Source organism: Puma concolor, chromosome A1 (genome assembly GCF_028749965.1).
Source record: "Puma concolor isolate L17-30 chromosome A1, mPumCon1.1.hap2, whole genome shotgun sequence".
Classification (NCBI taxonomy): Eukaryota; Metazoa; Chordata; class Mammalia; order Carnivora; family Felidae; genus Puma; species Puma concolor.
In genome coordinates this window covers 226,623,924-226,650,037 of record NC_141667.1, presented here as the reverse complement: position 1 = coordinate 226,650,037, position 26,114 = coordinate 226,623,924, and the positions used below count along the sequence as shown (strand labels likewise).

The window sequence follows — 26,114 nt, the reverse complement described above, 5'->3', positions numbered from 1 at the left end:
TGCACCAAGAAGTGAAAGAAAAACACACGAGAACTAAAATCTTTTTAGCTTTAACAAATTTTCTCACCTTCCACATTCACTGGCTTCTGACAGTCACTCACATCATCAATCATAACCATTAATCATAAGCATAACCATAATCACTCATATCATTAATCATAACCGTTAATCACCGGCAGTACCACTTTGTGAACAAGTTGTGCCAGTTTGGGGGTAGTCATTTGGAAACTGGAATGCATTTGCCCAGAGAAACAATGTTCTGAGTGCTGATATGTTCCTCGGCCAGCCCACGGAGACCTTCTAAACTAACACCAGTCCAAATAAGCGATGTCTGCCTTTGACATGCATAAGCCTGTCCAAGCTTAAGGTGCCTCGAATCCTCACCACTGAGCCCATGCACAAACTTTTCAGTTAACTCTTCCTCCTTCCTACTCCAGCCAAACTCCAGTTCTCTCATGTGTGATTCCTAGCAAAGAATAAAACAAGATGGATTAATGGATTCATAATGAAGCATGAATAGTAGAAGTCAAATATTCTACCACAAGATGGAAAACTCTGATGGAATCTGTAAATCCTTTTCGGAGTTATTTTCTGAAATGTGTGGCTCCTAAGTCAGTTAAATTTAGGTACAAGAATTCAGAAACCAACTCCCAGCACATCGGTTGAACTTCACCATGCATCAAACTCTCCATTAAAAAAAAAAAAAAGTCTGCTCTAAACCTCCCACAGCCCACAAGTACTCAGGACAAACTCCTAAGGGCTTCGGATAAACTGTCCCAATCTACAGTTCCAGGTCTATCTCCCACCCACACTACTCACGGCACAATTTTTGCATTTCGTAAATTCAAATCAAAACATACAGTCACAAACACACTAACCAAAGCAAATCGACATTTGATCAGCTTTCAAGCAATTTAACAGATCAAAAGTGAAAAACACTAGGCTACGTGGAAGAATACATTCCTTGGGATAAAGCAGGGTTTGGTGAAGGCTCTGGGCCTGCTCCAGCTGGGAAGCGCTCTCAGCATCGGCTCTCAGCCTAAGCTGTTACCACTTACAGAGTGTTCACACTTCTACTACTCCCAAAGCCTCTTCCCTAGGTGGTTTCAGAACCAATCTCCAGTGTCAACATGTCGGGGTGGCCCCCAGAGCACTTGTGCACTTTACAGATTATTAGCCCAGCGGTAAAAACTGGCAACTGCAATTCTGGAATGAATGGTCATCCCTGGTAATTGCAATGTTTTATAAAGCAAAGACCGCTTTTCACTACTTTTGCACTAAACCATTTCATGACTGAGGAATACATGTTTTCCACTTACCGTCCTTAAAAATTAAATTTGCAAAAGGGGAAAAGGACGTGATCAAATATTAAATTTCCCCAAGGGGAAATTCATGTTTGTATACGAATCACAACACAAAAAGAGAGAAAAAAAATTGATATTTAGTATTCCCCCCCAAGAAAGAAAATCAAAATTGCCTTTATAGGAAAAAATCAGAACTTTGTAGGACTCCTTTCATGGGTTAAATTTCTGTCTTTGAATTAAACGTGGGTTAGAGAATGAAGGGGAAAAACCAAAATCTTTTCAGCGTTTATGACTTCTAAAATGATACAGAGCTGCATACACATATTTATAATTTGCTTCTTAATGTTTTTGCATTTCATTTTAAGTTTTGAATTTCAAGTTTTGTCAGAATCTCTTTGATTCTTAGAAAATTGGTTTTGACTTGATTAGACTTCCCAATTAAAACTGTAAAATCCAATGTATTACAGAAGCATGATATTTATACACAAATTATATTTTTACATTATATTATCTCTATTAATTCTGAGGTACTTAACAGAATATGACGCATTTTGCAAAATGATTTAGCATTGTTTGGTAACACAAGGAGCAAGGCACAAAAGGGAGATTCAGCTCTCTGACAAGGCTGATAACAAGACCCTTTATAGATCCAACCAGACTAAAACAGAAGCTCATCTCAGTAGCAGTCTTTTTTTTTCTTTTTTGAGCATAGTTTGAAACATATACACTAAAAACAGTATCAATTTTTCTGTGGCTATGGTGGGGGTGGGGAGAGGGGTCAGCCTATCGTGTTAGCAATTTTCTGTGGAATCACATTAGAGTTTCACTGCAGTAGCCATATCACATTAAAATCTGGGGGTTTTTTTGCTAAATGGTTTCCATTGTGTATTTAGTGAATCTGATATGGAAAATTGCTAATGCAATAGGAGTATCATATAAGCTTTCCTGACTGTAATGCTCAGCCACAATATTCAGAAGAAGCTCAATAGGACTGGAGGGGTTTCAGGGCTAATTCTCCACAGCCTCTTAACAAAGTCCTCAGCTCAAGTTCAACACTGGCTTCTTGAAAGATGGAACCAACGCTAAGATCGATTGTATGGGGGAAAACTCCTTTACAGATTTTTATTTCAGAAAAAAACACGGGTTCAGTGAAAGATGTGTCATTTAATTAATATTTATTGACTGACCGCTATGCTGGGCACTGTGGTCCGTATTAAGGGAATGACAAAGATAGATGAAAACATGGTCCCTTCCTTCACAGAACTTGAAAGCACTGACTGAAGAAAAGAAATAAATTAGCACACGAGTAACTTAATACAAGACACGCTGTGGCAACGGTGGAAAATGCAAAGAGCCATAGGAGCTCAAAGGAGGACACACCTGAGACCAGGGTCATTAGGAAGTTCTGTGGAGGCAGCACCTGTACAGGGCCACAAGAGATGAGAAGATGCAGGTAGCTCTGAGGATCAGATGACAGGCTGGGAAGCAGGGGATGGCATTCTAGGCCTTTTCATGAGTAAAGAAAGATGCAGGAAAGAGGAAAGCCACGACATGCATGGGAAATTATAATCCATTACTTCAATGACAGCATAAAATCTGGAAGGAGTAGGAAGATAAACCTCAAAAAGCGGTCTGGGGTCAGCCTGAGGCTGCCACCAAAGGAGAGACATACACGGTCTTCAGGATGGTTTGGGGTGGAAGTCTCAGCATGCAGTGCACTGGCAAGATTAATACCCAGCTTTCAAGGGTATGATGGCTTCTAATGCTAACAGCTCCTCTGAAATCTTAACAACTTTATTTAGCACACGTTTCTTAAGAGACACTATTTATAGGAATATTTATTTTAAAAGGTTAGTTTATTGCCAAGGGATAATTGTTTATTTTTTTGTTATGTGACAACTCATGACCTGGAGATTCACTAGGTTAACAGAAAAAAAAAAAATCTATAAAGCATGCTCAAACTGTTGCAACTACTTATGAATTTACTGTTTGCTTTTTTTTTTTTTTTTTTGCTTTAGAATAACTTTTCAACTCACTAGCAACAGTAACCAAGGAAATATAAATCCAACAGCCTAGAATTACAACTATTTGAAAAGATTCATGCTTTCAACTGTACTGCTATATTTTTTCTTTTACTCTGGACACTTCCTTGTTTCTGAATTCCTCTCCGAATGTTAGAAGCAGTACACAAAATCTACACTAAGCCTTGTTGGAGGCTTAAAATTTAATTAGTATGTTTTGCAAATTAAAAAAAGTCTTCATTTTCCATAACCTTTACCTTACCTTAAATCAGAGTACACTCTGTGGGTATTATTTCCAAAATAATAAAACAGAATACGATGAAATTGTTATTTTATTTATTGCAAAGAGAACATAAGATATAAACTAGTTAGCTGCCTAAGTGCTACAGTGACCACTCATGAAACATCAGCCCTCCAATTTGACAAAGGAAATTGCACTCTCATTAATCACAATTAAACTATTTGTAACACTGAAACTGAATACTTAATCTTTATGAAACTATTTCTTGACAGATTTTTTTTCTCCTCTGACTGACCACAAGGACAGAAAACATAAACAAATTTGCCAGTTGTTTATTACTTATAGATATCCTTGGCAAGGTTTCATTTAAAAAAGAAAAAAAGCCAACAAAACTCTTCTTTCTCATTCCATGTCTTGGGCAATCAGGGATGCAGTAACTGACATCTGTGAACATTCCCTGATTAGCCATTAACTGAAGACACAGAAGTAAAAGAAAAATATTTTACAAGGAGAAAAGTCAAATAGCTCATGCTGACTTTAAGATGCTCATGACAGAGATGCCAGGATTATAAAGCACTTAGGGGTTTCACCTAAAATTTGTTTATACCTTTGATCTTTAGGAAACACTGTACTGAGAAAAATGAGTTTGCTCAGATCAAGAATATGTTGGCATTCTCTTAAACCTAGCTTAAAACCACAGAGCTGAAGCATAAAACAACTCTGACAAAGATAGCCAGTCAAGCATAAAAATGGGAGTTGGTTGGGTCAGAATAGATTAAAAGGCTGAAGGCTGTCTGCTAAAGACCGTTGTCTTGCCATCAATGAAGGCAATTATTATAGCTAAAAGTTATTTTTCTGATATATTATTTTAAACTTTTGTCATATTTAAAACGCTCCTTACTTACAAACTATTACATCATTTTCTTATCTGCAGTGTCCTTCTTGGATAACCACGAACTTGAAAGCAGTCCAAAATCTTGTTCGTGGCTTCCTACAAGTATAGAAAGACGTATTGAATATGGAGTTAGGAGAATGTGTCTGGGTTTCACTTTTACTTCCTTTTTAAATATAGATCACTATTTTTAAAATATAAACATCCCATGGCATTCCCTCACACCGACAGGACTCCTAAGCCAGAAGATATGTTGGTGGTATGAACATTTCTCTCACTCTGAAGGATGCCACAAAGCTCTGCTCAGTGATGGCCAAGGAGATAGAATTATTAAATGCCTTACGACTTTACAGTTATCCTCTTATTCCTGCTAAACCACACTTCCAAAAGAGCATCCAAGAAATCTGGCAAACCACTGAAATGGCACTTGTAAATTGGATCCATTAAAAGCAATCCACAGTGTCCTGTGGGTGTGCATCCGACTGTTAATTACTGGGTAAATAATTTACATGCAATTTTATTCCAAAGCTAGATTTACATCATTTGCAGGCGATTTCTCAGAGTACCGCTTCCAACCCAGAAACAAGTCAACGGAGTATTTCTAAATTATCATTTGAAATTTCCACTGTCAAGGGTGGGAGGAGGAAGGAATAGTAACGGGAAGGCTTGTCAGCGATTAGCCATCCATAAAAATGTTTTCCCCGCGCTCCTCCTTCCGATCACAATGCTGGCGTCAGTTAGTCTCCTGTATCTGTTCCCCACCTCGCCCCCCTCCCCTCTGCGGAGAGCTGGCACCGAATGGCAGGCGAAGGAAAAGACAAACATCCCAGCTCCCAACACAATCCAAGCGCTTGCCCGGAGACACTTGAACAACATTCCCAACTTTTTTTTTTTCCTTCCCTCTTCGCGTGCCTCAAAGGTAAGCAGAGTAAAAAGCCTAAGAGACAGAAGGCCAGGGAGACCAGCTGAGTCGCAATTACTACCCCCACCCCGATTTCTCCACTGCTCCGCCCCCCCCCAACTTTCGGTCACAACCAACGGTTACCCAGCTCTAAGTCTGGGTCTCCACTGCGCCAGTCCTCAGTGCTCGACCCCCGCGCGGTGCCCAGCCGAGGGGGGGCCGGAGACCCAGCGCACATCCCTACCCACGCCCTGGGCCACAGCCCCGCACGGCCAGCGCCCCCACAGTGGGACGAGCATCCTCCCACAGGTCCCAGGTGTCGCCTGCCGGCGACTGGGGCGACGCGGAGGGCGCGAGGCCAACTCCCTGGAGCTGTCCCCTCCGCCCCACCCCACCCCAAACAGGCTCCACCAAGAAATACAGGGATGGAGAGTACAAAGAACCAAGCCACCCACCAAAGGGCCTCGAAGACTTCCCTCGGGGAAGAACAACTTAGCCACACACGCACACACACACGCACTCGCCCAGCGCACGCCGGGGAGGGCATCTCTTACCTGTCCCCCACGATGTCACTCATCCCCCCCCCTCCCGAGTCTGGCTGACCCCCCCTCGCCCCCCGCCGTGGGTCCCCGGCCGCCTGCTCCAAGCGCCGCGCACTCACTGCCTGGCTGCGCGCGCCCAGCGGCTGCAGGGCCCGGCGGCGGCGGCGGCGGCGGCGGGGACCGAGACAGCGGCTGCAGCGGCGGCGGCGGCGGCGGCCCCAGCCGGCGTCAGTCAGACTGGAGCCGCGAAGCCTCATCGCCCGTATTAGTGCGCCGACCTGGAAAGCGGCCAGGAGCCCTGCGCACGGGTCCGCCCCCGCCCGCCGCCGCGCGCCCTGGCCGCGCCGGGAGCCCGCGAGGCGGGGGGAGCGCGGCCCGCCCCGCGGCCACGTGCGCGGAAACTTGCGGCGGGGGCGCCTCGCGGCGGCCCCGCGCTGCTCCCTGGTCCTCCCGTGGGTCCCCAGGCTCGCCTCGCCTCTGTGCGCTACCGAATCCCCCTGGCCGGCCGCGGTGGGGAGGCCCTGGCCAGCCCGGGTCACCTCGCATCTCTCTGTCTCACCCGCCACTCCTGAGATTTCTTGGGTCCGCCTAAGGCCGAGGAGGGTTGTTACCAGAACGAGAGATACAGGACCAACAAATCGGTTTGGACCCCCTCTCCCCACCAGCCACTCTTTCTGACAACGTTTCTGGGCCCTGATGATTACTGTTACTTGCCTTTCGTTGCTTGCTAGCTTTTCAGACCAAAGGAATCATTACACCGTCGACAGCACCAGATCAACTGGTTTGCATTGGCATGGGCAGAAGAAAATCTAATCACTGTGAGTGGTGAGTGGTGGTAAAAACTAGTCAGGTAATTATGTGGCTTGTCGTTTATTTATATGTATTTGTATGCTTAACATCCTAGCATATAACATATAATATTATCTAATCTAATAAGGGGATAACCTTATGGGCACTGAGCAATGTTAATGTACAGCCTTCTTGCCTTAAGGCCTGGCTATCCCCTGGGTAGTCTGTTCCTTGGAGTCACTGTGGACTCCTAGAATACATACACACTGGAATACATTTAGGAAATGCCACCAACATACTCATGATCCTTGATTTCCCATCAGCCAGTACCTCTTCATGGAAGAGGCATTCAGCCGCAGAGGCAGTATTCATTTTGCTCCTTTATATAGAAAAATCAGTGTTCTGAAGGCCCTGATACCAATGAAGCTCAAGGCTCTGTATTTAATGGCTTTTTCTAGTTCTCAAAGCACTGCATTTTCTTCCCCTGGCAGATGCCATTTTTGCATTATCGTGTTGTGGTTGAGCAATGACCTTGTTTAAAACAGCATTTGTACTTGAACCTGAAACTCGAATTTAAGTCCTCTTTCTACACCTGGCCCATTTACCTCTACCTCTGCTCCAGGCTGAGGGTTCAATTTGGAAATATTGTGGGTGTGAGACACGAGGAAACATTTGGACTGCTAAAAGCTACAGAGTGCCCTTGATGTGCACTTGCCTGCGAGTAAACCAAGTCCTCAGAATTAATACCTTGTGGCTCGTGTTGTTTTTGTTTTGTTTTGTTTTTAATGTTATTGAGAAAAATGACTCTGGCACTGCTTCAGTTTCCGTATGTGCATTAGACAATGCAGAGGACACGATGCAGAGAAAGAAATTATAACCTCTGCAGTGCTGGCTCATGCTTCTGGCATGGAGTCTTTTTAAGTTCACGGAACTCTCCTGGCTGTTGGCAGGACTTGGATTTACAGGTTCTTTGAGTGTGTGTCGTCTCCTTTTTCTGTACATTATCATTTACATACCAGGAAATTTTGACACCTAAAAGTTAGACTGTCACGTAGATAATTCCTGCCATTTATTCCTGAAACCTAGTGTAGAAAGTTAATCCATTCTATACAGGAACACTAAGATCTGATGAGTTCCAAGGAGAAAATGCCCACTCCAGGAAAGAAGGCTTAATGTTGGCACTCCATTTTTCAGAAGCTGACTATCCTTGTAATAGGAAATCCTTTGCTGAATTTTTTTCCTCTTGCTTTCTTGATTAACTGCAATTTTAGGTGTGTTGGAACTTCCAGCAAAAAAAACACTATGCAATGGGAATCTTACGAAGGGGGAGACTCAGTCACAGGTTGCGATTTGGTGGAATCTCCAAAAAAGTTTTGGTTCAAGACCTGAAAACCACAGTGAAACCAATCTCCTCCTTTTCTGAATTGCAAGGACTTGATGCAAGATGAGTTCCTGCAGCCTATAGAACAGTGACAGGAGGAGAAGCCTCCTTTTCTTTTGTAAAGTACTCAGCATAGGACATGCTGGGGACAAAGGCTGTAGTAATCCATAGATACTAAGATTCTACTTTGTGCATCTGCTATACCTGATGTTTGATCTAGCATTATAATGTTTCTACTCAGAGCCATAACTAGGAATTGTTGCCTACATACCCCTCCCACTTCTAGTTTCATACATTTCATCTGTAATTCTGTCCTCACTCTGCGCTTTTTCTGACTCCTTCTTGAACTTTTCTTCCAGAGCTATCATTCAGTCCATAATGAGTATTAAACACTTTCCTGAGCACAGGTGCCTGGACTAATCATGTGGACACAGAGCACTGGTCCTGAGGAAACTAGGTTCCACTAGAAAAGACACATAGATCAATGATGATCATACAACTTTTTGTGTCACTTAGAGGGTGAAGGCACAAGGGAGGTGTCATGGAGTCTCCACAGAAGCACCCGGAGAAGTGAGTATGAAATGCCCACTAACTCATAGCCAAAGAACCCCCGCTGCCACACCCACAGTCTGGGTAAATGCAGCTCTGTGGGTGCTCACTTTGCACAGAGTGTAGCTGTATTTTAGCCCCCTTGGCCAGGCGCTCTGATGCAGGTACACATCATAAAGGCAGCCCAGAATGCCTACTATGTGCAGAATACTTGAGCTTTTATGTGTGAAAACCTTAATGTTCCTAAGAGAACTGTCAAACTAGTTGGATAAACGAGAAAAATAATGTTACAAGATATTATATCACCAAATAAACATTCTGGGATTGCAACAAGGGAGTCATAGAGTATCTTGATTTGGTGGTGAAGTGACAGCTTTCTCCTGTTGTGCGAATCTCTGCCAGGACCAGGTTAGGCTTTATGCACATCATCTTGTTTCATCCTCATGACATCTCAGGATGAGAATTATTATCCAACTTTGCAGCTGAGGAACCTGAGACTGTCTCCAAGTGTCTGTCTGCCTGACTCCAAAGCCCAGACATTTAACCACTACACCTCACTGTCTTCCTGGAACTTGAAGTTGAATCGAAAAGTGAGCAGATGTGGTAACAGGCAGAGGTTAACATTAGGATTAATCAAGTTAATCCATTCATTCAAATTGTTGCTTAGTCACATGTTACTTAGGGACTAGGTGAAACTTTTTTTTATCATCTTAACTATTTTTAAGTGGACAGTTCAATAGTGTTTAGTATATTCAAATTGTTGTACAACAGATCTTTAGAACTTTTTCGTTTTGCAGAATTGATGATCCGTAGCCATTAAACACTAATGCCCCTGTTCAGACTCTCCCCCAGTCCATGGCAACCACTTTTGCATCTTCTGTTTCTATGATTTTGACTATTTCACATACTTCATATGAATGATACTGTATGTGTCTTTCTGTGACTGGCTTATTTCACTTAGCATAATGTCCTTGAGGTTCATCCATGTTGTAGGACAGGATTTCCTTCTTTTTAAAGGAATCATAATATTCCAGTGTATGTATATACCACATCTTCTTTACCCAGTGCATCTGTCAATGGACATTTGGATTGCTTCCACCCCTTGGTCAATGTGAATAATGCCACAGTGAAGATGGGTGTGAAATTACCTCTTTGAGATCCTGCTTTGAATTCTTTGAATTCTTTTGAGCTTATACCCAGAAGTAGACAGCTGGATCATATGGTAATTCTACTTAAAAATTTTTGAGGAATCTCCATATTGTTTTCCATATGGTTGTACCATTTAGCATTCCCACCAATAGTACACAAGGGCTTCCAATTTCTCAGTATCCTTGCCAACACTTATTACTTTCTTTTCTTTTAATAGTGGCTATCGAGGTGATATCTTGTGTGGTTTTGATTTGTCTTGCTCCTAATATCAGTCATGTTGAGTATCTTTTCATATGTTTATTAGCCATTGGTATATCTTCTTTGGAGAATTGTTTATTCAAGTCTTGCCCATTTTTTTTTTTTAAATTTTTTTTTTCAACGTTTTTTATTTATTTTTGGGACAGAGAGAGACAGAGCATGATCGGGGGAGGGGCAGAGAGAGAGGGAGACACAGAATCGGAAACAGGCTCCAGGCTCTGAGCCATCAGCCCAGAGCCCGACGCGGGGCTCGAACTCACGGACCGCGAGATCGTGACCTGGCTGAAGTCGGACGCTTAACCGACTGCGCCACCCAGGCGCCCCGAGTCTTGCCCATTTTTTAACAGGGCTATTTGGGTTTTTTGTTGGGTTTTTGCCGTTCCTTATATATTCTAGATATTAATCCTTTATCAGATACGTGATTTGCAAATATTTCCTCCCCTTCTGTAGGTCACCTTTGCACTCTTGATTATTTCTTTTGATGAACAGAAATTTTTAAGTTTGTTATAGTTCCATTTGCCTATTTTCTTTTGTTGTCTCTACTTTCAGTATCCATATGGTCACTGCTAGTATAAATAAATTGATAATTATATGTTTATCTTGTATCCTGTGACCTTGCTGAACTCACTTATTAGTTCTAGGATGCTTTTTTTTAAAAGATTCCTTGGGATTTTTTATGTAAACAATCATGTAATCTACAAATATAGACGGTTTTATTTATTACTTTTTCATTTATATTCATTTTATTCCTTTTCCTTGCCTCATTGCATTGACTAGAACTTTCAGCCCTATATTCAGTAAGACTGGTGAGAATTTGACAATAAATTATATTAAAAACAAATAAATAAAATAAAATAAAAAATTATAAGAGTGGTGAGAATGGGCATCCTTGCCTTGGTCCTGACCTTAGAGCAAAGCTTCCTGACCTTAGAGAAAAGCATTCATTTTTTTAACTATTATATATAATGGTATCTGTAGATGTAGTAGATTCACTTTATCAAGTTGGGGAGGTTCCCCTCTAGTCTTATTTTTCTGAAGATTTTTATCATGAATGGATATTGAACTTTCCAATGATTTTTCTGAAATAATTCATATATAGTATTTCTTTTTTTTAGTCTGTTAACATGATGTATGATATTGATTGATTTTCAAATATTGAGCCACCCCAGCATCCCAGTATAAGCCACACTTGATCATGATGTGTATAATTTTTTTTTAGATACTGAGAAATGTTATTTGTTAATATCTTATTCAGGATTTTTTTGTCTGTATTCATAAAGGGTATTGGTCTGCAGTTTTCCTTTTTTTGTACTTTCTATTTTTTTAATGTTTCTTTATTTTTGAGAGACAGAGAGAGACAGAGCATGAGTGGGGGAGAGGCAAAAGAGAGAGGGAGACACAGAATCTGAAGCAGGCTCCAGGCTCTGAGCTGTTAGCACAGAGCCCGATGCAGGGCTCAAACTCATGGACCGCGAGATCATGACCTGAGCTGAAGTCAGAAGCTACCCACGCACCCCTTTCTTTGGTTTTGATATCAAGCTAATATTTCATAAAATGAATTGGGAAGTGTTTCTCTCTCTCTCTCTTTTTCTGGAACAGTGTATAGAATTGGTGTTAATTCTTTAAATGTTTGGTAGAATTTTCTAGTGAAATTATCGAAGCCTGAAGATTTCTTTTTAAAATTTTATATTCAGTTTCTTTAATAGTGTAGGGCTATAGCTATTCAAATGATCTGTTTCATGGGTGCATTGTACTATGTGTTTTTCCAAGGAAGTATTCAATTTCATCTAAGTTGCCAAATTTGTGTGTGTAGAGTTTTCATTGCTGTTTCATTGCTATTTTCTATGGTTTGCTGTTTTTAATTTCATTGTTTTCTGATCTTATCTTTATTATTTCCTTCCTTCTGCTTACTATGGGTTTATTTTGCTCTTACGTTAGGTGGTTGAGGTGGAAGCTTTGATTGCTGGTTTGAGACTTTCCCTCTTTTCTAATGTATGCACTATAAATTTACCTCTCAGGATTTCTTTGACTGTGTTTCAAAAATTTTGTTATGTTCTATTTTCATTTTCATTCAGTTCAATGTATATATATATATATATATATATATATATATATATATACTTAAAATTTTCCTTGAGACTTCTTCCTTCTTCAGTCCTTGTATTATTTAGAAGTGTGCTGTTTAGTTTCCAAGTGTTCGGATGGAGATTTTCTTGTCATGTTTCTGCTGTTGACTTCTAGTTTCATCTGTTGTTTGAAAGCACTCTGTATTATTTCAGTTTATTCATTTGTTATGGTCTAAGATATGATCCATCTTGATACAGGTGGCATTTGAAGAGAATATATATTCTGCTGCTGTTGTGTGAAATTTTCTATAAATGTCTGTTAGATCCTGTTGGTGGTGGTGTTTTCTATTTCTTGCTGATTTTATGTGTAGTTTTTTTTTTTTTTTTTTTACATTTTTTTGGGGCACTTGGGTGGCTCAGTTGGTTGAGCGTCTGGCTTCGGCTCAGGTCATGATCACACGGTTCGTGAGTTCGAGCCCTGCAAGGGGTTCCGTGGTGACAGCTCAGAGCCTGGAGTCTACTTTGGATTCTATGTCTCCCTCTCTCTCTGCCCCTCCCCCACGCATACTCTGTCGCTCCTTCAAAAATAAATAAACATTCAAAAAAATTAAAAAATGAATACAGGGAACTGTTAGATCAATATATGCGTGTCCAAAGAACTGTTTTCATAATTTAGTTTGAATTTTTGACCATTATTTCCTCAAGTACTTTCTCAGTCCTTCCAGGGACTCTGATGATACAAATGCTAGATCTTTTTATTTTTATAGTTTCATCGGTTCCCAAGACATTTTTTTTTTTCATTTTGCTCTCTCTTGATCAGATTGAGTCATTTCTGTTTATCTGTCTTTGAGTTTACTGACTCTTTCCTTCATTGCCTTCGTTCTACTGTTGAGTCCATCCACTGAGCTTTTAATTTCAGGTATTATATTTTTCACTTCTAAAATTTCCATTTAGTTTTTAGTATCTTCTTTTTCTTCACTGAGATTTCCCCCCTCCCGAGGCTTTCTGTTTTTTCATTCATTTTAAGCATGCTTGCAGATGCATTGTAGCATTTTTATGATGGTTGCTTTAAAATCATTGTCAGATAATCCTAACATTTTGGTAATCTCGGTGTTGGCATCAGTTGATTGTTTTTATTCAAGTTGAGGTTTTCCTGGTTCTTGTTTTGACAAATTATTTTTTTTGGAAACCTGGACTTTTAAATTATATTCTTGGACTCTGGGTCTCATTTAAACTTTTTGTACTAGCTAGCTTTTTTCACCACAGGGGGAGGGGAACGTGTTTTGTTACATTGCCAGGTGGAGGTGTGAGTACAGATTCCCCACTTGGCCCCTATTGATACCAAAGGGAAGGGGGTCTGCTTATTACTTTTGGAGGGAAGGGAGCTATAGCTACCTGGTCTTCATTGTGACTGTGGTAAGAGTGGTTTCATGATTGCTGGGCCACCAGAGGAAATGAGGCCTCCTCTGACACCATCTCAGTGAGGAGAGGGTGAAGTGGTTTGTTACTGCGGGGTGGGGTGGAAGAGAGGCTCCCTGGCTGGTCGCCACTGACGTCATGAGGTAGAGGAATCACTGCTAGCTGATGGGAATGAAAATCCTGCTCCCTACTTGGCCTTCTCTGACTTCACCTGGATAAGGGTGTTCAGGTGCCTTATTACAGCCTCGTGAGGATGTGAGTCTAGGTTCCCCATTCAGCCTTTGCTATTGTCAGCAAGGGTGGGGTCACCATTTTATTTTTCTGTAGTGTTTGATTGGAATGGAGCAGTGACTGTTTTGCTGACCTTGCTCCTTTCTTGGTCCTTTGGAAAGAGAGAGAGGCATTTGAGGGACTTTTTTTTTTTTTTTTGTCTGTGCCCATCAGCATTTTTAGGTGGCTCCTTGACCTCCAAGTCTGTGATATATGAGACAAAAAGAAAACCCAAGGGAGTCACCACCATGTCCATCCTTATGTCTCAAGGCCTCTACACAGTCTGCCTTCTTCTTGCACCTTTCAGAGTCTATTCATGTTTGTTGTATATATAATGTCCAGGGGTTTTATTTGTTCTTACAAATAAAAAAGAGAGAGAAAGGGAAAGTACATTTACTCTATCTTCCCAGAAGTGGGAGTACTTACTATAATTTTTATAGTCGTAGTGTCATTATCTTGATTTAGCTGGCCCTTCCATTAAAATGTTTGGGGAATTTTTTTTTTTTAATTTTTTTTTTTAATGTTTATTTATTTTTGAGACAGAGAGAGACAGAGCATGAATGGGGGAGGGTCAGAGAGAGGGAGACACAGAATCTGAAACGGGCTCCACGCTCTGAGCTGTCAGCACAGAGCCCTACGCGGGGCTCGAACTCACGGACCGCGAGATCATGACCCGAGCCAAAGTCGGCCGCTTAACCGACTGGGCCACCCAGGCGCCCTGAGGAAATATTTCTTTAGGTCTCAAGGAATATAGTGAAAACTATAAATGAGTAGGATTGCTGTTTTTTGTTTTTTGTTTTTTTTTTTCAGAATGACAAAAAGCAAAAGGAACTGAGAGGATATAAACTATCTTCCCAGATGGAGGTGAATCTACTTTCATTGAAATTGTATGTTGTGCATGGAGAGTCCTATAGAAATACAATAATTTAGGGAAAATTGTCCTAATTTTGAACTGCAAAGATTTATTTTTGCTCAAAATATAACTGGCCCCTTGATTTTACATTTTTGGAATTGGTATATAAATGCTTCACATTTTCTTTGCAAGCAGATTATTTGGGGGTAGATGCCTTTTAAATGTGGTACTGCTATCGATTTCCTCCTAATTGTATAATAAAGCCATCCAACAATGCTTGGAAGCTAGGCATTCAATATGTATGCACTCACTGAGTGAAAGAGGGAATAAATGAGTGATTTATAAAAGAATTTTTTCTAAAGCCTTGAGGGTGTATATATCATTATTTTAAGGACTTGTACTTGCTCTTCAATTTTATTTTGGAGGATTCAAATTTAAATTCATACTCTGGTTGGTTCCGGCATGTTTGTCAGCACTATGGCTCTTGGGGCCCAGGTTTTACTGTCCCTACTCTCGTAGTGGAATGAGTTGCACTGACAGTCACTTACCCTTTACCTTCATCACACACACACACACACACACACACACACACACACACACACGTATTATTAATGTAGACATTCATAGGTCAGAGAGGTAGTATACATATCTTCATTTCCCGGGACTATTTCTGAGGTGCATTGTGATACATCTCAGCTAAGGATCACTGCTGTCACTCTTGGTCCCTTCTCTGCCTTCAGTCCTTCCTGTAGGACTACCTTTTGATGTAGTACTAGAAGCAGGTTTCCGCTGATTACCATTGGAGCCCTTGCCCTACCCCATCAGACCCTCCTAGGTGGGGGAAGTTGCCCATAGCCTCCACTGCGGCTGCAGTGAGGTTTAGACCCACTGCTCATGTGCCTACCTTTTTTTTTTTTTTAGCATTTATTCATTTTTGAAAGGCAGAGAGAGACAGAGCGTGAATGGGGGAGGGGCAGAGAGGGGAGACACAGAATCTGAAGCAGGCTCCAGGCTCCGAGCTGTCAGCACGGAGCCCGACTCGGGGCTTGAACTCACAGACCGCGACATCATGACCTGAGCTGAAGTCGGACGCTTAACTGACTGAACCACCGACGCGCCTTTGTGCCTACCTTTTCATTGGGATTCCTAGAGGCTGTGGGTAGAGATAGTTCCATGGCATTCCCACTTGGAAAATGGAAAACGATTTCTCCACATTGCAAAGCATGGTTAGGTATTACTGCAGACCGGTACAGAGTAGTTCAGGTGTGTTATAGGCTTGCTATACATCTTTCAGACTGCTATAAGGACTTAACCATATTTTTTAGTATTATTTTTCATGGGAAACACCTTATAGGTTCCAAACAACTGATTTGTAAGCTGGCTTTGGTTTATAAGTTGAAGACAGGCTGAATGCTTCCAGGTATGTGGTGCTGCAGGTAAGATTTGCAGGCATCGTGCCCTTAAAATGCAAAGTCTTCAAAATGTCAGGATAGGATCTGTTTTGCTTGTATATCTAGAGCACTCTATCACTGTATCAAGGGATCCTGGGATGAGTTTCAAAAAATATGTGTATGTTATATATACATATATATATATATGTGTGTTTTATATACACATACATATATAACATATGTAATATATATATATGTATATGTATATATACACACACATGTATATATATAGCGTACAAAAAGACCACCTGGATTGGATGAAATCTGTAAAGATACTTCTTTTTTTGTGACCATCAAAATACTACCTGGAGTTTTATTCAAAAACAGTGAATTACAAATGTATTACTTCATAGAGCCCTTTATTGGATTAATATAATGAAATCATTAATTTGTAGATTTGATGGATTTTGAGATTCTGCAAAAACAAAACAGCCTACTAGACTATTACTTCAGGGGATTTAGCTATTAATAAAATGGAGAAACTCATTCCTGTAATTTTTTTTTTTTTTTGACAAATGAATTGAAATGGTGGCATTATCTAACCATTTCACAAACCTTTATGGAAAAACCACAATTTAGGATGCTGTGGAGACACACAAATAAAATAAAAGGCAAGGTTCTGCTCGTAAGGAAATCGTAATTGAATAAAGAAAATGGAAAATAGAACTGAGAATCAACCACGAATGGTGGAAAGACACAAGATTGTAGACATTGAATTACGGGTGTCAAGAAACACACTGTTGTCCTGATACAATCTCAAGTGAAACTACATATGTAAATATTATGTAATAACAAGTCAGAAGGTACAAAGTGAATGGTCAGGTTATCTGCATGTAATAAACTTATCCTCTCAGTTTTAATCCTACCTCACCATCCTTTATGTTTCCTATTTTTTATTCAGTAGAAGCACAACTCCTGGCTACCTGTGGGACCATGGACAAATCCCTTGCCTAATCCTACTTATTTTTTTCTTTTAGTTTTTTTTAATGTTTATTTTTGAGAGTGACAGAGAGACAAAGCATGAGCAGGATAGGGGGGATGGTACAGAGAAAGGGAGACACAGAATCTGAAGCAGGCTCCAGGCTCTGAGCTGTCAGCACGGAGCCCGACGCAGGGCTTGAACTCAGGAACTGTGAGATCGTGACCTGAGCCAAAGTTGGACGCTCAACTGACCGAGCCACCCAAGCACCCTATCCCTTGCCTAATCCTACTTATTTCTGAAATGTAATTATTCCTATTGATAGAGTTACTTGATCAGAGAAACTACTGCATGTAACATTTTTATCACACTTTTTTTTTTTTTAATTTTTTTTCAACGTTTTTTATTTATTTTTGGGACAGAGAGAGACAGAGCATGAACGGGGGAGGGGCAGAGAGAGAGGGAGACACAGAATCGGAAACAGGCTCCAGGCTCTGAGCCATCAGCCCAGAGCCCGACGCGGGGCTCGAACTCACGGACCGCGAGATCGTGACCTGGCTGAAGTCGGACGCTTAACCGACTGCGCCACCCAGGCGCCCCTCACACTTTCTTATATATAGGGAAAATAATAGCCGATAGTTTCACTTTTGCTATGGCTGCTTGTTATTTTTTTTTTGAGCAGGTTCTGAAATGTCAACAAGTCAAACTGTTTTCTCTTACAGAGTGCTTCAGATTCTATACTATGCTGTTAACCTAGGTGAATCTGGGCTTAGATGGGTAAATTGGCATCAAGATCAGAAACCTTTCTAAATAGTGTTCCTGGATGAACTACATAAAAGTATTGATACTTCCCCTCAAAATCCTATTATTCTTTAAATATGCATTTTTATCACTAGCTTGCAAAGAGCATATTGCAGGTTTGGTTGCAGACCACTACAATAAAGCAAATGCAGTAAAATCAGTCAAATGAGTTTAGTTTCCCACTGCATATAATAGTTATGTTTACACTATTCTGTAGTCTGTTAAAGAGGGTAATAGCATTCTATTTAAAAAGGGTACATACTTTAATCCAAAATTACCTCATTGCTAAGAAGTGCTAACCATCATCTGAGTTTTCAGTGAGTCATAATCACTGATTACGATAACAAAGACAATAATGAAACATTTTGAAATATTGTGAGAATTACCAAAATGTGACACAGAGACATGGACTGAGCAAATGCTGAAGAAAATGGCACCAGGACTTGCTTGGCACAGGGTGACCAAACCTTTCATTTGTAAAAACAATGAAGTATCTGTGAAGTGCAATAAAATGAGCTATGCCTGTAAATTATTTTATTTTTATTTAGTTTCACTAAGGATCTTATTTTTGGTTCAGGTTTGTACTTTTACACTCTTCGTAAATGCCCAGTCATTCTTCTACAATTGGCTTTCTATCATTTCTACTTGCATAAGCCTTGCTTTGTTCTCTTAAGTGACTTAAATGCTCTTAAAATCTGGTGGTAAATGAAGTTTGTTTATTCACGTAATCAGCATTAAGTGTCTACTATATACTAAGTACTGTGCTGGCATACTAATTTGAGTAAGAAATGGTTTCTGTTTTCAAGGGGCTTATTGTCTACTGCAGATGTGATAATATCACTGTTGCTGAAACTACTGGAGAGGAGTCATTTTTTAGCTTATTTTAAACTTTTCCACTTAAGTTTTGTCTTTAAAATGTTATAGTGTACTTCTGAAAGTTTCTATTTAGGTATCTCCAATTTTCATACCTTCAGAAACTGAAGTAGGATAGCCATTAGAGTGTAGGCTTTGGACCCAGACTACATGGGCTAGAATCACAGCTCCACTAGTTCCTAGCTGTGCGACCTTGAGTGAGTAACTACTTTATACCTGTTTCCTCTTCCATTGTAAAAGTTAAGTGAATCATGATATACACCAGATGCTTAGAACAGTGGCAGGCATACAGTAACCACTCAATAAATGTTAGATATTGTTTCTCTAAAACATCAGAAATAATCTAATTCTGAGTTTTAGGGGTAAATTATTTTATAATTGCTATTCATTAGTCTTGATAGTATCTCAAAAACATAGGCTTCTGATGTTAAGTATATGCATTTATCAATGTTAGAAAACTTTTTTTTTTTTTTTAAATAATCTCTACACCCAACATGGGGCTTGAACTCATGACCCTGAGATCAAGAGTTGCATGCTTTACCAACTGAGCCAGCCAGGTGCCCCCAAAAGTTTCTCTTTTTTATAAAGAATTTTCAATTTCTAGTAACATGAACTCAAGAGCAAGGTGTTGCCAGGAAGTAAGAAAATAAGTGCAATATGTGTAAGTAAAATTGGGGAAGAGAGATGTAAAGACCATATAAGGAAGTAGATGCCTTGGTGAGAGAGCCTATATCCTTCCTTTAAATTTTTTTTGAAGTTTATTTATTTTGAGAGTGAGAGAGAGAGAGAGAGAGAGAGAGAGAGAGAGAGAGAGAATGCCAAGCAGGCTCCACACTGTCAGCGTGGAGCCTAATGTGGAGCTCGAACTCATGAACTGTAAGATCATGACCTGAGCCAAAGTGAAGATTCAGGATGCTTAACAGCCTGAACCACCCAGGTGCCCTATATCCTTTCTTTAACATACAATTTCATAGTGTTTTATAAGTTGGAATATGGGCTTAATACTAACAAGTTTGCATATATTTAAACATATGCCAATTTTATTTTTAAATCTCTGAGCACAGGCATATGATTATGGTTTATATTTAAATTCATGAGAATTATGCAGGTAGAATAACTGCTTCTCTCTTCTGTTTAAAAGTTATATTTCTCAGAATCATAATGATAATAAGAATCAATAAACAAAGCTGCTGAAGCAAAGGAAAATCTGACTTTGTTACGAACACCTTAATTTTTTTTTTTTGGGGTTCAAAAGAGGTATAAACATTTTTAGTTATGGCGGTTACTTCTTTAAAAATTATCAAAAGGCAGGCAAGGGCATGGGTTTATTCCAGGTTTATTTAAAATTTTAATTTCCGGTGAAATAACGTGACACTGATACATAAGAATACAAAGACGGCCAGTAACCTAATTCATCTTCCTGGTTTGCTCAAGCCTCCAGGCACCAGTCAAATATCGAAGTCGTATAAAAAGTAGGTCCTTGCCCATTTGTAGCCAGCTCCAAAATGGAACTAATTTAGAACCTGTGATTTAAAAATAATTAAAAATGAATTAACTTAAATAAACTCTGGAGAAAATATATCAGTGTGAAATTATATTTTAGAAGTCAGTCTACATGACCTTTGTGAGCTTCTAGTCACCTTATTTTTTATATTAGGTATGTATGCATGTAATTATGTATATGTGTATATATTTAATTCCATCTATACATTTAAAAATGTTTTTTGGGGTGCATTTTTTTTTTGTTTTGTTTTACATGCTACTTTTCAGTCTCATGTACTATAGAGAAACAGGTACATCTCCACATGTAATATAGATTAATAATCTGGGAGAAGAAATATAAGACAAAAACTCACTTTTTATTCTAATTCTACCAAAGACTCTTCAGTTAGCTAAGATAAATACTATCTTAGCTACGACATCTTCTTGTCCAGTGGTTGCCAAGAGGCAGTATGCCAACCCTAGTTGACTACAGGAAATCTGCCTCCTGGAGCATGTTTTAAAAGCTTGTATTCCTTGATTTTATCCCATAGAACTGTTTTTTCAGTAAGTCAAAAATAGATTGCAGGTCAGGTAACGAGTGCGAGGTGGTAAACTGTCACAGACTGATTGGTGACAATTTTCCACATTTAAGCCCAAATACTCTGGCTTCTTCCTGTTTTTCTTTCTTTTTTCCCCCAAATTTTGAGGTAGAGTTGGCAAAATTGAAATATATTTAAAGTGTTGAATGTAAGGGTTTGATATATATACATATATAAACACACATACACTTACATACACATACTGTGAAATGATTACCACAATTAAGTTAATTAACACAGTTAATTAACATATCCACCTTAATTTTATTTGTATCATTTACAAAAGAAACATCTTCAAAGCTGAAGTGAGTGGTTTCTCTAATAACAACAAAAACAAAACATCTTGGAAGTGAAATGAAACTGGGAAGGATCTAAATTGTGGAAATTTTGGATGGCCCTATTATAGGGAGGAGGCACTGAGTATATATGGCCGACGATTCTGGGAATGACTGATACAAAACCGCGGCTCATTAACGGCCGGTTAAGGAAAAATAATACACAACTATCTCTGAAATGCAAATGAACAAATGATATAAATATGAAACCCATTTTTACTTTTCCCCACTTCAACTTCCTACAGAGTCTATGCTGGGCATAAATCAACACAGATCCACACAACAGATCTTACAAATCTGAGCAATCTTTTACCAGCTTCTCAATCCCCTTTGATCTAGGTAGCTACTGCAGAGAGTACTAAAATTTTTGTAAGCTAAGTTTGATTCAGCAAGACTCCAAGACGTTTGCATTTGTTCTGTACTGTATAGTTTGTATGATCCCCAGACTGCTTCTTAACCTTTTCCTGTCCCTAAACATCCACGGTTACGTAACAGTCATGGTATACTGCAACAGTGACTTTCTGAGAGGAGGCCATGCTCAGCAGAGGAGGAAGGACTCAGTTGAAAAATCTCCACTTGAAAGGTAAGTGCGCCCACACTGTGAATTAACTTAGGGGCATTGTAAGGTAAGCAAAGGAGAAAACTAGAATATTTTTTACGTTCTACAATATAAGCTTTCAAAGCTTTTTCAAACAGGAATTATTAAGATTTCTGATAGATTTCACATTATTTGAGATCTTAGAGATTTTCACATTTTTGGATATATGTACAGATACCAGTTAAAGACTGGCTCTGAATGGATGTGGACATTTGCGGTAAAAACAACTATAGTTCCTTATTAAGCTCTGCATGGTGGCTTGTAGGTAATCAATACCTACTGAGTAATGAAGTAAGACAATATTAAAAAAAAGATGACACAAACAAAATTTATCTTAAAAGACTTACCAACTTTCTTCTAACCTCAGATTACCATGATCTTGTCTGCTGTAGAAGTTTTACTGAATTCTACAGTGGGGTAGGGTAGTAGGCCTATTGAAGCCCCCAGGAGGAGACTGCAAGGATAGAGAAGGTTGTGTGCCGTCTGGAGGGTGGAGGGGATTAGTAGCCAGAACTCTACACAACCATGTCTGAGTCAAGCCAGCTGAGGAGGTCTTGAAGGGGGCAGCCAGTTAAGTTTACTGGACTACTGTATTGTCTCCTATCTCCCCACCCCCACCTAGGATCAGCCGTAACATCAACAATGTACTCACCTTCAATTTCAGTCCAGTTGACAGCAATTTCTGCTATTGGAATTTTAAAGAACTGTGCTATGTAAAGCAGTTCTACATCAAATGCCCTGAAACAGAAAATATATTGATTTTTATTTTTAAAAAGAGAGATAGAGTGTAATTAAATCTCTACTCTGGCATGTTTTAAAGAAGCTTAAAAGGCAGATATAGAGCTTATATAGTAAAACTGAAAGTTCACAGAAGGTCAAACAAAAGGTTAAGTAGTTCAGGAGCTTCAGGTCAATAATTTAGTGTGTCATTGCATAACATTTAAATGAGAAATATGGTGTCTCCATCACAAGTCAGAAACCCCCAGAGGTAAAAAAGGCCGCTTGGGCTCTGAGAAAATTTAATCATGGAAATTTTTCAAAATCGATTGCTTTCAATCCCAGGCTTCACTACCTCAAGGTACAGAACTCATAGCATTTTCAACTGATTCAGAGAGTTGATAAAACAGAACTCTGAGCAGCTCTTAGAGAAAATGTCCATCACTTGAGAGTTGTTTGATTTCATTTATCTACCACCTGAGGATCACGGTTTCTTTTCTTTTCTTTCTTTTTTTTTTTTTTTTCAAGTTTGTTTATTTTTGAGAGAGAGAGAGAGACAGAGCATAAGTGGGGAGGGGCAGACAGAGAGGAAGACCGGATCCAAAGCAGGCTCCAGGCTCTGGGCTGTCAGCACAGAGCCCAGTGTGAGGCTCAAACCCACGAACCATGAGATCATGACCTGAGCCCAAGTTGGACACTTCACTGACTGAGCCACCCAGGCGCCCTAAGGTTTCTTTTTTAAATACATGGTTCACTAGGTCCTTGTTTTCTCCTTTGCCCTTCCTCATACGTCCTGGGCAATATAGTACTGCCAGCTGTTGAAAGTAAAAAGCCACTTTAGTCTGAAATGCTCTTTGGGTATAACTAAATATATACACGGGAATTCGATATATTGTCTCATTTTCACTTAACCCTGTTAAAATCATCTCCAGTCTGAATTCCCAGTTCATCCTTCCTTCTCCCTATGAAAGGCTCCAGAAGCTCCTCTTCAGTGGTTTAGGTCAAATCTGCTTTCCCTAGTTCTGCATCTTGACTTCGAAATTTTCCTGGATTCTGCTTACAAAATTCTTGAAGCCAGTTTCCTCCTCTCACTGGCAGTGAGCTCGGGGAGAGCAGCACCATCACCTGCTAAACCTTCTTCACGCTCTGGTAACTGAAAGCGCTCGAGTCCTTCACAGCTTTGCTTTCCTCTTGAGCCATTAAGCCCCCGCTTTCTGGACTGCATGGAACACACTTCGGACTTCCAGGGGGTTGGTTTTAAAATATTAGCACAAACACGAAAATACCTAAAACCCACTTCTGCTTGATTTCCCTGATTTCAGACAACTTGAATTTGGGAGTTCTGTCTTCTTGGCCACAAAACTGTGACTGTCCACTGTGTGACTTGTTTAAATCCCAAGTGTTTGGATAAGTGAATATGAAAACGTTTAAAAAAAAAAAAAACAAAAAAACATGTAATGCTTTTTCTTATCCTAATAAAATATTTACTTAAGATGATAAAACCATCTACAAAGGCGTTCTTTGTGTTGTTAAAAGGACTGTGTAAAACTTCTGTTAACTAGCATGGGACACTCACGAAAGGAGGAAATTTTATGAATATTAAACCTGGTTAACCCTTAACCCTCCCCTTTAACACAAAACCAAAAAATACCCAAAAGGTTGAGTTGGTTCTAATGATATGCAATAATTTGAACACGATTATTAAATACTGTTCTAAGGATATCAGCATATGATGACTTATCAAAGACGCAAAACAACATAAGAATGATGAGTGGAAAGGAGTGGGGAAAAAGAAGCACGGATTAACTGAAATTACTTTATATTTACAAAAAAACCCTGTAAGCACTATTCATCTTCTATTACTTTTACTAGTATCCTCTTTTAACATTTTAAAAGACATGAAGATGTTTGCTTAAAAAGAAATTTCCAGTTCACATCACCATAAGAGACCAATCTGTCACCAGAGCAAACATAACTGAAATACCAAGTACTTCTGGATAGAACCTCATGCTATGGCACATAAGCAGTGTAAGGGTCACTCTCTATCTCTGATGCCTTCACGTGTTTTCACAAATGCGGGGAGGGCAGAGCCACTGTTTTCTTTTGTTACTCAGTTCCTCGTATAGCTGTGACCTCACAGATCTATTCCTGAAGAGCAAAGGGCGTGTTGATACTCTTTTAAACACACCAGGCACACATGTCCTCTACTGCTCCCTCCTGAAGTCCCACTAAAATTAAAACAACAATGATGGAATAAACACGTAAGAACAAAGAAAGGATGAAAGTAATAAAAAAAATCTGAAACTTGGAAAGTAGCTGGACAACTGGGAACTAGGAGAAGTAGACTGTGAGAAGGGAGAAGCCTAGAAGCAGGCTATGGGTCCCGCAGAGCTCTCCAAAGGCTCAGGCATCCCTGGCCTCACTGCAGATGAGGTCTGCAGGTGGTGCAGGTGGGGCTTCAAAAGGGAGGACTCACGGAAAAGCTCAAGGGGATTCTCCTTTCCTCAAGTTCGTTGTGTGAATGCTGGCAGCCAGGCTCATTTCCACCAGACAGGAAATCAGGAAATCCCACTTTAGTGAAAACAACCAGCCCAAAAGATAAGGACAGTTGAAAGTTTCCCACATAAAGCGGCCCACTATTTAATCCGTGGTGAGTTGATCAGAGTTCTCTGACCATGTACACAGCTTCCGATGAGCTTTGTAGTACCACAGTAAATACGTGTGAGGCCAGACTTTAATGATAAAAACAAAATTGGGACAACAGAAACAATGGAGAGAAAGAAGAAAATGTCACAGTTTTAAATGAGACATTAAGTAGTGGAAGGTACTGTACTCATGAAACGAATAGGGTAAAAAAAATGAATACTAGAAAACAAGAGTTGTAGGAAGTTAACATTTTTGATAGCAGAAACACAAATTTAAAAGGAGCACTAGATGATAAAATTGAGGAAAATCTCAAAAGACATGAAACAGAAAAGAGAAGAGAAAATTACAGGATCAGCATAGAAGGCTCACATTTGTTTACAGGAGAGAAGGCAAAACTAGAGAAATTATTTAATGACTAAAGGACATTTGTCAGCAGTGAAGGACCCAGGCTTCCAGATTTAGAGTGCCTACTGCATACACAACAAGATGCATGAAAAAGCCACATTAAGTCCCTGAATCATGGTATTTCAAAACACTGTGGGGTAAAAGCTTCCAAAAGGGGATGGAAACAACGTGCCATAGACAAAGAATCAAGATTCAGATTACTGACAGAATTGGACTTCTCTCCAGAAACACCGAGTGCCAAAGGCAACAGAGCAATGTTCTCAAAATCCCGAGGAAAAATGATTTCCAACCTAGATCTCTGTCTCCGGCTCGCTATGAGGCAAATGTGAAAGGAGAATAATGCAGTGCATTGCCAACGAAGTCTCAAGATTTTGTTGTCATTTCTTTAGGAAGATTCACAGAGGATGTGCTCTACTACAATAGGGATATAAACCCAGGAAAAAAACAGGAGCTGTGCAGCAAGCCCGAGAACAGCTAGAAAGGTGAGAGCCGATGAGACGTCTCCAAGAAAAAAGTGAAACTGATGCACAGTCTGGAACACACGGATGCACTGGAACACACGGAGAGGTACTTTCTACTCACGGAGTGTGAACGTAAGTAAGTGACAGGTCCATCGTCAAGTAGTGCGACAGAAAACTCCAGAAATTTATTAT

At 39.9% G+C, this 26,114-nt stretch overlaps 2 protein-coding genes across 9 annotated transcripts in view; both read right to left on the bottom strand.

Annotated features, from left to right (window-relative positions):
• SMAD9 (SMAD family member 9) overlaps nt 1-6,173 on the bottom strand; it is a 74,686-nt gene extending 68,513 nt beyond the window's left edge. For 3 of the 6 annotated variants that reach the window (XR_015253630.1, XM_086713351.1, XM_086713369.1), the window contains exons 1-2: nt 6,021-6,170; nt 4,472-4,557 (exon numbers count right to left, since the gene is read on the bottom strand). The gene's annotated coding sequence lies outside the window, so the exon portion shown is untranslated. Of the gene's footprint in view, nt 1-4,471; nt 4,558-6,020 lie in introns of all 6 variants that reach the window. The other 3 variants (XM_086713380.1, XM_086713373.1, XM_086713362.1) reach the window with 3 other exon arrangements.
• Nucleotides 6,174-20,001: 13,828 nt separating this feature from the next.
• Nucleotides 20,002-26,114, bottom strand: part of ALG5 (ALG5 dolichyl-phosphate beta-glucosyltransferase) — a 43,297-nt gene continuing 37,184 nt past the window's right edge. For all 3 annotated transcript variants that reach the window (XM_086713321.1, XM_025924206.2, XM_086713327.1), the window contains 2 exons: nt 22,346-22,431; nt 20,002-20,202 (listed from right to left, as the gene is read on the bottom strand). In XM_086713321.1, coding sequence (XP_086569447.1) covers nt 20,087-20,202; nt 22,346-22,431 — 202 coding nt within the window. In that variant the 3' untranslated portion in view covers nt 20,002-20,086. The remainder of the gene's footprint in view (nt 20,203-22,345; nt 22,432-26,114) is intronic.